Raw genomic sequence first — 12201 nt, 5'->3', positions numbered from 1 at the left:
TTGATACCAAGTGAACCAACCCAATGGGCTTGTTCTTAAATCACCCGCATCTTGAATCTTGAATACTGGAAAAAAACATATGTTAATAAGTTGTTTTCCACGGAGAAGTTGGCCAATGTCGCATGAAACGTCGCACTTGAGGTTTGACTCATCTTGTTGTCTCCTATTCTTTCTGTTGGGCGATCTCAGAAGTTATAACTCGGAAATAATCAGTCGTTCTCAGTCTGTCGATTCTTGTTCTATCAACCCATCTAATTAAGGTGGAGAACAAAGGAGAAGGATCTATCGATTCATTCGAACTCGTTATTGGTTTCTTCATAAATCTGTCTTTTCTTAAGGAGGATGAATATAAATTGCTGTTGCCTTTGCCAATCTAATGATCAATTTCTATTCGATATGAATCGAATTGCTGTAACTGCACGAGCCCAGGTTTATCCAGTGAAGCTCTCTTTGCCTTGCCCAACAGAGAGGGCAGCTTCTATGGAGTTGTGTTTCTTCTCCCCAAGAAAGGACCGTTTTGGTTTGAAGTTCGTAGTTGGAGCCAGGCTTTCCAACTTCTTTTCTTCTCGTATTGCTTTGGATACCAAGGTGAAGTTGCAGAACCTCCTCTAGTTTTAGTTCTCTATTCCATGATTTTCGTTTTGAGGACTGGGTTTATTTTTGATACAGTTATTGCGTTTATAATTTGACAGAGTTAGAACCGATGAATAAAATATGCACATAAAGATAAAGAAATGGATTCTAGGCGCCCAAAATGTTTCAGCGATGGAAATTAATTCACGTTGAAATAATCTTTAACGCCTAGGAAATAATCTTGAAGAGAACTTTATAAAGTGAAAACCCACCACTCATCCTATACTGTATTGTACCGAATTCTTGGAAAGCCAAATTACCAATTGCTGATTGCTATATCTAGAAACCCTTTCTAAAGGCTTCTGTCCAAGTTGAAATAATTGGTTAATGGATTTGTTTAAAATGAGTTCATATATGGCTGTCAGCATTGCACACACCAACCTGCACGTTTAAGTTCCCTGATGTCTGGAAGAAATTATTTCCCCTCACTTCTGATATTTCCTCCAATGTAGGCTAAAGGCTTTCTGTGCACTAGTGTCGTTCTAGCCTTAGCTACCTCTTGCCCCCATGATGAATTTGGCCCCATTTGGATTTAAAGCTTTGGGAGGCATAGTTGGGAAAGGGTTAATATGTATTGTAATAACCCTAGAGCTGTTGTTCAATGAAAAGCGACATCAACAACAACAACCAGCGTTATCCCAACTAAATGGGGTTGACAACATGAATTCTTGCCATCTAGTTAGTTCTATTTAGGGTCATTCTAGATATAAGGCTTAAGCCATGCATGTCATTTCTCAACACTTATCCTAAGGTTATTTTAGGTTTGACCCTAACTCTTCTAGTTCCTTCGATTATATTAGATCACTTCTTCATATGGGGGATTTTAAAGGCCTCAATCAACTTCCTCGTAGCTTGTCATTTATTGGAGCTACTCGCTAGTCAACTCTAATATGATCTTTCCTTATTTAATCCTTCCTAGTTTTGCCACTCATCCATCTTAACATCCAACACTCTGTGCCATACATCATAGTAAGTCGTCGACGATTCTATAGAATTTTCCTTTGAGCTCTAAAGAAAAACGTCAATCACAAAAAACCTTGAAAGCAAATTTCCACTTCATGCACCCTATTTTGATTCTTTGGGAAAAGAATTCACTATCTTGTCCACCCAGAGTTCGTATGCTTGTCATCGAACCGTCATAAATATCTATAACTATGTCCATATATTTACTTGCAACATTTCTCTTCTCTAGAGTTTGCCTAATTAACTCTTTAGGGACTCTAAAGCTTTTTCTAGGACAACAAAGACCATATAGAGAACCTTCTTACATGCTTTATACCTCCCCATTAGTCTCCTAATAAGGTAAATAGCTTCCCTTGTACCTGTCATAAAACCAAATTGATTCTCCAGCTATGTCTTTGTTTTTTCCTTGGAGTAGTTGTATCAATAATAAAGAACAGATTGGGATTGGGTATGAATCTACCAAGTTATACCAGCAGGTAAAACTGAATAATAAGAAGAGAGAAGGTGAGACTGAGCAAATGACAAAGGTATTAAAGCTGCTTCATTCATGGTGTGCTTTTCTATAAAAGGAAATATGTTGTTGTGTCTCCATCTTGCCTTTTCAGCCTTTACCTGTGAACACTTCTCTTCATTTGATGCATACTTCTGTACACTGTATGACAGATAATATTTTTCTTTACATGCTGAACCATATTCTTTTTGTGTTTAGATTGATGCATTTCGATTATGATTTGAGATGTCCGGTTTATATTTATGTTACATCGATCTGTTTAGATTATTATTTGGATTTTGGATAGAACCTACCACAAATGTTTTAGAAGAATTGAGTGGTTCATTGTGATGATGAATATTATTTATGACTAACACGGTTTTTTCGATTTGAAGACCTCCCTGTCTAAGGATTCATCCCAAATTTCTTTGGTTGGTCCAGTTCCTGGGGATATTGCAGAAGTTGAGGCATATTGCCGAATTTTTAGAGCTGCTGAGCAGATTTATGCCGCCATAATGGACACTTTGTGCAATCCCTTAACAGGGGAGTGTGCTGTTTCATATGACTACCAATCAGGGGACCAAGCTTCATTGGAGGACAAACTAGTAGCAGTACTTGACTGCATTGCGGCTCTTCTGAAGAAAGGTAGGGAGGATGTTCTTTCTGGTAGATCTTCTTTCATGAATTCATTTCAAGTTTCGGATGTAACTTCCTTGGAGGATAAGCTTCCACCACTTGCCATTTTCAGAAATGAGATGAAAAAGTGTTGCCAAAGTTTGCATATTGCCCTTGAGAACTATTTGGTCCCATCTAGTGAACAAAGAATCATTATATGGAGGAAATTACAAAGGCTAAAGAATTTGTGTTATGATGTTGGCTTACCTTGTGGGGATAGGTACCCCTGCCAGGTGCTATTTGCAAACTGGTCACCCATTTATTTGTCCCTGCAAAAAGAGTCAGCATCTGAAGATTCTGAAGTCGCCTTTTGGACTGGTGGCCAGGTAACAGATGAAGGTTTGGTGTGGTTGTTGAAGAAAGGATATAAAACTATTGTAGATTTGAGAGCAGAAGTATTCGACGACTACTTGTATCAAGCTGCTATTGATGATGCAGTTCTAAGTGGGAAAATTGAAGTGGTCAAATTGCCAGTTAAAGTTGGATCAGCACCTTCAATGGAACAGGTTAAGAAGTTTGCATCTTTAGTAGTGGATTCTCTTAAAAGGCCAATTTATCTTCATAGCCAGGAAGGTGTTCAGAGGACTTCTGCTATGGTCTCAAGATGGAGGGAATATGCTACTTGTTCTGCTTCCAAGTTAGTCCCCGATTCTCCACCCCTTATCTGTGGAATTCAGTCAAAGGATCGAGAAACAGAGGAAAGCATGCCGGTATTCTTAAATTCAGAAGGGGTTACATGCTTGGAAGACGACGATAGATTGTTGCCTCAGATGATGGTTACTTCTGATAGTCCCCAAGAGGTGTCTTGCAGACAAGTATCTTCAATATTGGAGAAGCATGATTCAACTGGAAATGGCTCTTATAGAAGTCTTGTTTCTTCCCGAGATACAATATCCTCAAAGGAAGCTGATGAGAATGAGTTAGGATCTTTGGCACCCTGTTCTAGGGAAATTGACCCATTCAAGTCTCAGATCCCTAATGGCAAAGTTTTCTCTAGAAAGGAAATGTCTAAGTTTTTCAGAAATAGAAAAACTTCACCACCCACATTTTTCATTAATGAGAGGAAAAGATTAGAAGCAATGCTGATTCCACATCCAACTACAAAAATGAATGTAAATGATGAAATTCTTGTGACTGCTAGTATTTCAGGTCTAACGAAGTCAGGTAGTTCAAATGGGATACTTAGTGATAAAAATATATATTCAACGCCTGGAAAATCTTATGGCACTCAAAGATACATGATGCGTGATACTTTTGTTGGTGTAGGTGCAAGCTTGGATTCACTTGGTAGAAAAGAGAAGTATGTAGATACTGACACTAATGTTTCAACCAGCTTGAGTGTTGACTTAGAAAGGAATGTTACTCCTAAAGCTATTAAACAGGAGCATAAGAGCAATAGTCAGTCCTTGGTTGCTTCAGATAATGAAGACTCGGAGCTTGTTGAAGGTAATATGTGTGCTTCTACAACTGGTGTTGTAAGAGTGCAGTCAAGAAAGAAGGCAGAGATGTTCTTAGTTCGCACAGATGGATTTTCTTGTACCCGAGAGAAGGTGACAGAATCGTCCTTAGCTTTCACTCATCCTAGTACCCAACAGCAGATGCTTATGTGGAAGTCTACACCAAAGACTGTATTACTGTTGAAGAAGTTAGGACAAGAGCTCATGGAAGAAGCCAAAGAGGTACGATGCTAATATCTTGCCATTTTATTTGGAACAAGCCACAAGGAACAACTGTTTCACTTGTGTTTGCTCATGTTAATTCTTCTATCAAAGCCCAATGTGGATATTGCATGTCGAGTCAGTGAATAGGGAGAACAGAACATAGGACCTCTCAATCTTTGCCATCCAAGCCTAAAACATTTTTAATCAGTTTGGCAACCTTCACTGATGAAACTTAAACCATTTTTAATCAGTCCATAGAGGAATTCTAAGTTGTATTGTTTATGTAACAATGAGTTTGGAACTTCATAATTAAAGTCTTTCTGGGATGTTAGTAGCAGCATGGATTTGCATCCTACTATATATCTGCCATGTGGTATTCCACCGGACCTTCAAATATCTTGCACAAGTAGATTCCACCATCTCGTATTATCTATAAAACTTCTCCAGTGCCCTAGTTTATACATCGAAAAAAAGCAGTTCAAAATAGCAAGTCAATCATTTGAGCCCAAATTATGGGCCAGCCAATAGTACAAGGTATTAATCAGTGTAGGCATTTTTTGAAGTCAGGTTGCATTTTTTACTAGTAATCAAGTTAATTTCACTTGAAGAATATTCTAACTGGAGCTTACACTCACAATTACATGCTTTTATACACATGATGGGGAGGAAAAAACTTCTCCTTTTTATCTGCGATTTTGTCTTGATCAAGTTATTTATCTGTTCTGTAGGTTGCTTCCTTCTTGTATCACCAGGAGAAAATGAACGTGCTTGTGGAACCTGAAGTTCATGACATATTTTCAAGAATCCCAGGATTTGGTTTTGTTCAAACCTTTTATATTCAAGATTCCTGGTACTATAACAGTTGGCTTGAATGATTGAAAATTGCCTCATTCTACTTGCTTATCAAGGTTGAATACCCTTATGCAGTGACCTTCACGAGAGGGTTGACTTTGTTGCGTGTCTTGGAGGAGATGGGGTTATACTTCATGCTTCTAATTTATTCAGGGGTGCTGTTCCTCCTGTTGTATCATTTAACCTTGGATCTCTTGGGTTTCTGACTTCCCATAGTGTATGTATCTATACTTTAACGTGATAGTGACATTTTGGTTCTTATCCATGGCTCTGCTGTTCTCTTCCTCAAGTTACATTCTTTTCACAATTCAGTTTGAAGACTACAGGCAGGATTTGAGACAAATCATCCATGGGAATGACACATTGGATGGAGTGTATATAACTCTTAGGATGCGTCTTCGGTGTGAGATTTTTCGCAAGGGAAAAGCAATGCCTGGGAAAGTATTTGATGTCCTTAATGAGGTGGTTGTTGACCGCGGATCTAATCCCTACCTTTCTAAAATTGAATGCTATGAGCATGACCGCCTTATAACAAAGGTGAGGGCAGGGGTTCTGTTAGGAGCCCAACTTTTTGTAATTGTCTATCAATGACCATGTGCTAGATGCCTAGATCTCTACATAGCTTTTAGTTTAAAGTATCTGTCAGTATTTGTTAACTCACATTTTTTTCCCCTTTGCCTTTATTTTATTGCAACTATACCATAAAATCTTTTCTCTCGATCTTAATAACATATTATGCTATTCTGTTAGATACTAAAAATCATGCTCACCTTTTTTAGGTCCAAGGTGATGGAGTAATTGTAGCCACACCAACGGGTAGCACAGCTTACTCTACAGCTGCAGGAGGTTCTATGGTCAGCCTATAATTTTATTTGCTTGATTTGCTTAAGCCCATATCTTCATGAGTGCTATCCAAAGTTACCAACTGCTATATCTTTTAATCAATTGGAAATGATGGTAGTAATATAAGTTAACTTTTAATTGGGATATGACTTGGTCTGCTTGGATGATGATAATGAACTTCCTTCATCAAAAAACTTTTTCCCAGCTGAGTTTCAACATTCTATTCTGAATTTCTGATGAACTGACTCTTACCAGAATTATATTTGGATATCCTAATTTCTCATGAAAAGCAGCCAAACCCCTTCCACGACCTCCTCTCCCCCCTCCCTCGCCTCCTTTTTCTTCTCTTTTGTTTACTAATTTATAGGAAAGGCTTGCTGTGTTGCTATTAGATAATTCCCCCAGAATGACTACTACATTTCATGAGTACAATTCTTCCGTTCCTTAGCTTTGTTCCATCTGATGTAATTTTTTGCATATTTGTGGCAAGGTAACTCACAAGTTGCTACGATTTGATGTTTAGAATGAAATCTGATGAGCTATTGCATTTCATCATGATTTAATATTACAAAGAGAAGATTATATTAGTAGATTCATATGGTTAGATAGGGGGAGATGTTTTTCTTATGAAATGAAAACAAATGTGTTTCGTCTATAAATCTCTTGCATGGTGTTTCTGTTTGGCAATTATGACCCAGGTGCTTGGTTCCATGCATTTATTTCATGTTAGAATGGTTCATCCTGCTGCCATTAAATTGTAGTTTGTTTTTGGTCTTGATTGTCTTCTTGTTTCAATTGTTTAGCTAGTTGTATTCCTTTATGTTATATGCATAAACTGCTGACCCTGAGTATCTAAAATGCAGGTTCATCCAAGTGTTCCTTGCATGCTGTTTACACCTATCTGCCCACACTCTCTCTCATTTAGACCTGTTATACTTCCAGATTCTGCTCATCTTGAATTGAAGGTGAACATTTTTGTTCTATGTATTGATGTCATCAAATATAAAAATTATTATGAAACCTTGATGTTTGTCTATGCAAAAATAATGCTACTTTTGAAATAATCTTAATGCATGTGATTATAAGACTTAACCATTGATCCCAACGAAATGGAAACAGGCAGCAGACCGATAATGATTGCAGCAAAAATGATATGATTGGTAGTCACCTTTGTCTCGTATAAAAAATGTACGTTATGGTTTCAGAGTTAGACCACCGGACAGGATCCACAGAATACCAAACAGCAGTCCAGGCTTGGATGGTCCAGCATCTGTTCAGTTCTTAGAAACATGGAGGGTTAGATTATTAATATGGTACCCCCCTTTTAAAGTGGTTTATGTATCTATGGAGAAAGATCTCTTAAATCTATTGATAATATGATGCTTCCATAGCCTCTGTACAGAACTTTAGATTGATATGGTTTTGTTAACCTTATTTGACCTTATAATACAATGGAATGCTACAGATCCCCGAGGACTCACGAAACAATGCGTGGGTGTCTTTTGATGGGAAAAGAAGGCAACAGCTATCAAGAGGAGACTCTGTTCGAATTTCTATGAGCCCACATCCTCTTCCAACAGTCAATAAATTTGATCAAACTGGTGACTGGTTCCTCAGCTTGATCCGCTGCTTGAATTGGAATGAAAGGTTGGAGCAGAAGGCTCTATAAGGCTTGAAATGCATATTCTTGATAACTGCTGATTTAAACTTGAGTGTACATGTTTGTACATAATTCATGCATACACCGAAAATTGAATTATAGTTCTCTTTATTTGCTTCCAAACAAAGTAATGGTCGGCCTGTCTTCATGTTTGTATCGTCACTGCAGCAGCATGCATCGCTATACTGTCCCCAGCAATGAGAAAAGGTGCGAATCCATTCATAACTGTCTTTATTGTAATTTAGAAATTTTGATTTCTGATAGATAAGAAAATAAGTATATGGATACATGACCTAAAAACCCAGACAGGACATGCTCTAACTTGTTTTCCAGGTCAAAGTTTCTCCAATGATTTCTAACATGCAAGAGTTTCACCAGTGAGTCCTAATATGCAACTAGTAGCATTGTTGCCGATTTGGTGTTTCAGTGACTGTCATGGAGAACATCATTAGTTTTTCAGCTCAAAGGATGGTGAACTAAGGTTGAAGGAACTTTTGGAGGAATGACATTGATCAGCCTTATTATGTACATGCCTTCAACTGATTGGATTTCTGATATGTTGGTGCATTTGAAGAGAAACTGAGTCGCACCAACAAACAATTGGTAATTCGTCTCCCACATTTCCCAGGATCACAAAGATCACAAATCTCTGAAATTTGCAAGTCATTGAGGATATGCTTACTTTGTGAAATTCAGTTCCCCTACCAAATAGCCGGTGTTATTGGTCTTAAAGACATGGCAGAGTTCTTGGATTAACTTCCACAAAACTGTAACAAGGCAATAGATTTCGGGATTTCATGTCACCCACTCAACGGGGCATATATGTATGGCTTGTGAGTTGGAATAAGTGTTCATTTTACCCAAAAAGGAAAAAGAGGTGAGGTGTTCAGAAAGGATTCTCTTCTTCCCATCTATACTTGTGGGGTATATATGTTGTGCCGGTAATGTTCTAATTCAACGATCAGGCTCTTTTAAAGAGAATATCTGGTGAGAACAATTGTTTAGTACAGTTGGTAGCAGTGTGGATCCTGAATCCTGAAAGCCATAGAATGTGTTTATTCAACAAGAAAAAGTTGAATCTCTTCATTCCTGGGTCTTTAAGTTTGCAAGGGAATTCCAGAATAGTGTAGAAGGGTACCCTAGACTTGGTCCGACGGGACGATAACTGATGAAATTACAATTGTGGGTGAAGCGGAATCTTTTGTAAAGGTTAATCTAGATGCTCTCCACTAGGGCAGACCGTCCTCCATTGCTTAAGTCATGCACATTTACGATCAAGCAAGATTTCGGTCGAAATTGAAAATTTTAATCATGAATTTTAATGGTTGAGGTCGAAATCTTGACCGAAATTCCGATCCAACAAAATGTTTAGCTTGACGGTCTTGTCCGACTCAAGTAGGGGTGTAACGGACCGGATTTGGATCTGCATCCTATTATATTCGGACATATTCGGATAATATACTATCGGTTTCGGACGCAATCGATTCGGATGATAATCGGATAGTTATTTTCTTAAGTAGATTCTTCTAAATGGGCATGAATACAAATTGAATACAAGTTTTTGATTGCTTGTTTACATATTTACCATTTTATTTGTAAGGGCTAGGTTTGAAATTTAAGAATTTAGCAACTTCCGTAACTACATTAGTAAAAAATCTAGAAAAGTTGTCACATATCACAAGTAAAAAATTTATAAAAATAAGAAAAATAATCTAAATAAGTAATTTAATCGGATAATTTTATCGAACGCATAATAATCGGTAAGAAAGGAGTATACCATATCCGCATCCTATTAATAATTGGATAGCTCAAGCAAAGTCCATCCCTTACCCTAGGTTGGACTGACACCCACCTTTTGGGTTGGGCTGCCCGTATACTTTACTTCGACTATGTGTCAACTCACCCTGCGCAGGTAGGGAATATCTAGAATCGATGAGATAAACTTTCCTTTTGACTTTATCGATAATAAAAAACTAATAGAACTACTACTGAAAATGTGGGTCAAACCCTGTATAGAAGTACGTGAAAGCAAGAATTAAGATCTCGGTGTTGGACCTAGTCTTCCTCAAAACCTGAAATTTTGATGTGGTTTCGTTTTGAAGTTTTGACCCAGGGTTGAAACTTTTTTTTTTTTTAAAATATTTATTGGATGAATGAGCCGATGCTTGTAAGTATGAAAGTAAGATCTAGATCCATGTTTGAAAGCACCAAAGCAAATCTCAGATTTTAACAACTTGGGAATTGAAAGAAATGATCAAGTACAAGGAAATTGATAATATTTAAGAAGAACATTTTATATAGCTAGTATAATGTACAAAGCAACCTTGCAAGTACAAAGGAAATCCAACATCACCTAGAGACTAGGGATGCAAAGGCAAGCAAGCAACTGAACTCTTAAGCAAACAACACTAATAAGTAATACCCCTTTCCCTTCCTTGTCCTTCTACACCAGGTCCAGCACAAGGAAGGTTACGCCCTGGGTTATACAACTTTAATCACTAAAACTTGAATTAACAAGACATTATTAAAGTCATTATGTAGGAATAAGTTGAGTCTTACTGGCCCCAACAGCTTGAAACCTGGGTTCCTTGGGAAGAAACTTCTGCTTAGCATAAACAGACATGTAATCACCAAAAACAAACTCTGGGTAAGTTTGGGCAATTTCTTTTTTCACTGGGTTGATTAGTTCAGGTGCAGGAGCTATGGTTGCCGTGAGAGATGGGTTGTAGAAGGATGCTATGGATCTTCTGTTACCATCTGAGGTGGCCAATACACGGTGCCAGACACTCTTATATCGCCCATTGCTGAGGACCTCAATCTGATCTCCTGTGTTGATGACAATGGCGTTTGGCATTGCTTCTACATCAATCCATTTGTCATCCTTGAGGATTTGAAGGCCTTTCACCTTGTCATCCTGGAAGAGTAGGATGACACCCCCAGCATCTGTGTGGGCACGAAGGCCGTTCACCAACTCAGGATGAGGACAAGGAGGGTAGTGGCTGACCTTGGTGCCAAAGAAGGCCTGGTCGTCACCATTGAATGCCTTCTTAATGTAACCCTTGGGTAGGCCCAGGTTCTCATCCATTACCTCCATCAATTTCTCAGCCAATTTCTTCAGTTCATGTCGGTATTCAGCCATGGTTTTCCTGAATTACAACACTTCATTAGTTAGGAGAACATCATTAGGTAGATCCAAGGTTTGTGCTCTCCTCACACTTCTCTATGGAGCTTAATTATCAATGCTAGAAAAAGAAATAAAAGATCCCATTCAGCCCTGCCCTTTTTGTGTATAGAAACATACAAGAGGAGAACAAGCCTTTACCCGGATAGAGAATCTGAACTTTTTGAGCATCGTTTCCTCAATGGTTAGATTCCAAAAATGAATCATATCTAAGTTGGATACTTTTTAGAAGATCAACGTAACATAGAAAAATAGAGTTCTTAGGGAACACTTACTTGAATTCTAGGGGTTGAGATGGCCAGTCTTTCTGGTCATCTTGAAGAGTGAAGACATCTTCCCAGTCTACATTCTCCAATTTCTCATTGCTCTTTGCTTCCACCAAGTCATTCAACACCTTCACAGGCATCGAGTTTTTGAAACCTTCTTCTCTGTCCAGCTCGTAGCACTCAGAGCACACCTTCTTGACCCTCTCCAAGAGCTCCTCTGGGATCCCGTGGTTCACCAGCTAGAACAGTGCAGAAAACAACTTAAATTCCAGTGCCAGCAAAACAAAACTAAAGAAAACTACGCTTTATTGACTAAAATAACAGACCTCATCAATTCATTAACTTATTTTAATGATATAGAACATTACCTGGAAGAATCCCCATTCCTCAAACCCATTAGCGAGCTGTGACATCGTCTTAGCCCTCTCTTCTCCATCTTCAAGCTTTGAAAAGTCAATCACAGGAATGGCCATTGAACCCATAAAGAAAATTGCAGTAGAAAAACCAAAGAAAACAGATCTCAAGAAAGAAGATGACAGGAGTTGCTGTGTCTTTCTTGTGAGGTGGCTGTGTGGGTAACCTTACTATTTATAACCAAATTCAATATGCCCTCTTCCGCGTTAAGTGCACAGATATTATAATCTGTGAAGTGTTGGACGGTGTCAAAGCATTAGAAAACACACTAGGTCAAATCCATACTAGGAATTAATGGCGGAAAATCATAATAGAAGCATCCTTGTAGGGCATTTTTCTCTTCTATTTCATGGTTGGCAGTGGTGGAGTTGTCTTCTTAATCATGATGAGAAGCCCATGTTACAGTCTTTTTGAGTCTTAACACCTGTTTGATTCTGGTTTGAGGATTGCTGCCGACTAATATTTTGATTTAAGTATGACTTAACCCTACTGTCTTCTGGTTCACCCTAAGACTATTCACATGGTAATGTTCTTGAATTGAAAGATGATATAATTAAAATAAA

General features: G+C 38.2%; 2 protein-coding genes across 4 annotated transcripts; one reads left to right on the top strand and one right to left on the bottom strand.

Annotated features, from left to right (window-relative positions):
• The first annotated feature begins 23 nt into the window (after positions 1-23).
• LOC149008878 (NAD kinase 2, chloroplastic-like) lies at positions 24-9009 on the top strand. 3 transcript variants are annotated; one of them, XR_016174647.1, is made up of 9 exons: positions 24-588; positions 2482-4440; positions 5151-5272; positions 5350-5491; positions 5587-5811; positions 6054-6128; positions 6981-7082; positions 7583-7984; positions 8111-9009. XR_016174647.1 is itself a non-coding variant. In XM_089163496.1 (9 exons), the coding sequence occupies exons 1-9, from the start codon at positions 343-345 to the stop codon at positions 7784-7786; spliced, it is 2973 nt and encodes a 990-aa protein (XP_089019622.1). In that variant the 5' UTR covers positions 24-342; the 3' UTR covers positions 7787-9009. The 3 variants fall into 3 exon arrangements, 2 of the variants coding, with proteins under 2 accessions (XP_089019622.1, XP_089019621.1); XM_089163496.1 differs by having other exon boundaries at positions 2482-3925; positions 4028-4440; positions 7583-9009; XM_089163495.1 differs by having other exon boundaries at positions 7583-9009.
• A 1016-nt stretch (positions 9010-10025) lies between these two features.
• On the bottom strand, positions 10026-11995 carry LOC149008877 (1-aminocyclopropane-1-carboxylate oxidase 5-like). The gene is made up of 3 exons (XM_089162107.1): positions 11593-11995; positions 11234-11463; positions 10026-10923 (listed from the first exon to the last, which is right to left on the bottom strand). Exons 1-3 carry the CDS (start codon positions 11704-11706, stop codon positions 10311-10313), a joined length of 957 nt encoding a protein of 318 aa, XP_089018233.1. The 5' UTR covers positions 11707-11995; the 3' UTR covers positions 10026-10310.
• Between the last annotated feature and the right edge of the window lie 206 nt (positions 11996-12201).

This window comes from Hakea prostrata, chromosome 7 (assembly GCF_041222555.1).
Source record: "Hakea prostrata isolate BN-2017 chromosome 7, UWA_Hpros_2, whole genome shotgun sequence".
Taxonomy (NCBI): Eukaryota; Viridiplantae; Streptophyta; class Magnoliopsida; order Proteales; family Proteaceae; genus Hakea; species Hakea prostrata.
The sequence above is the reverse complement of the archived record's forward strand: the minus strand, read 5'-3'. Positions and strand labels throughout refer to the sequence as shown.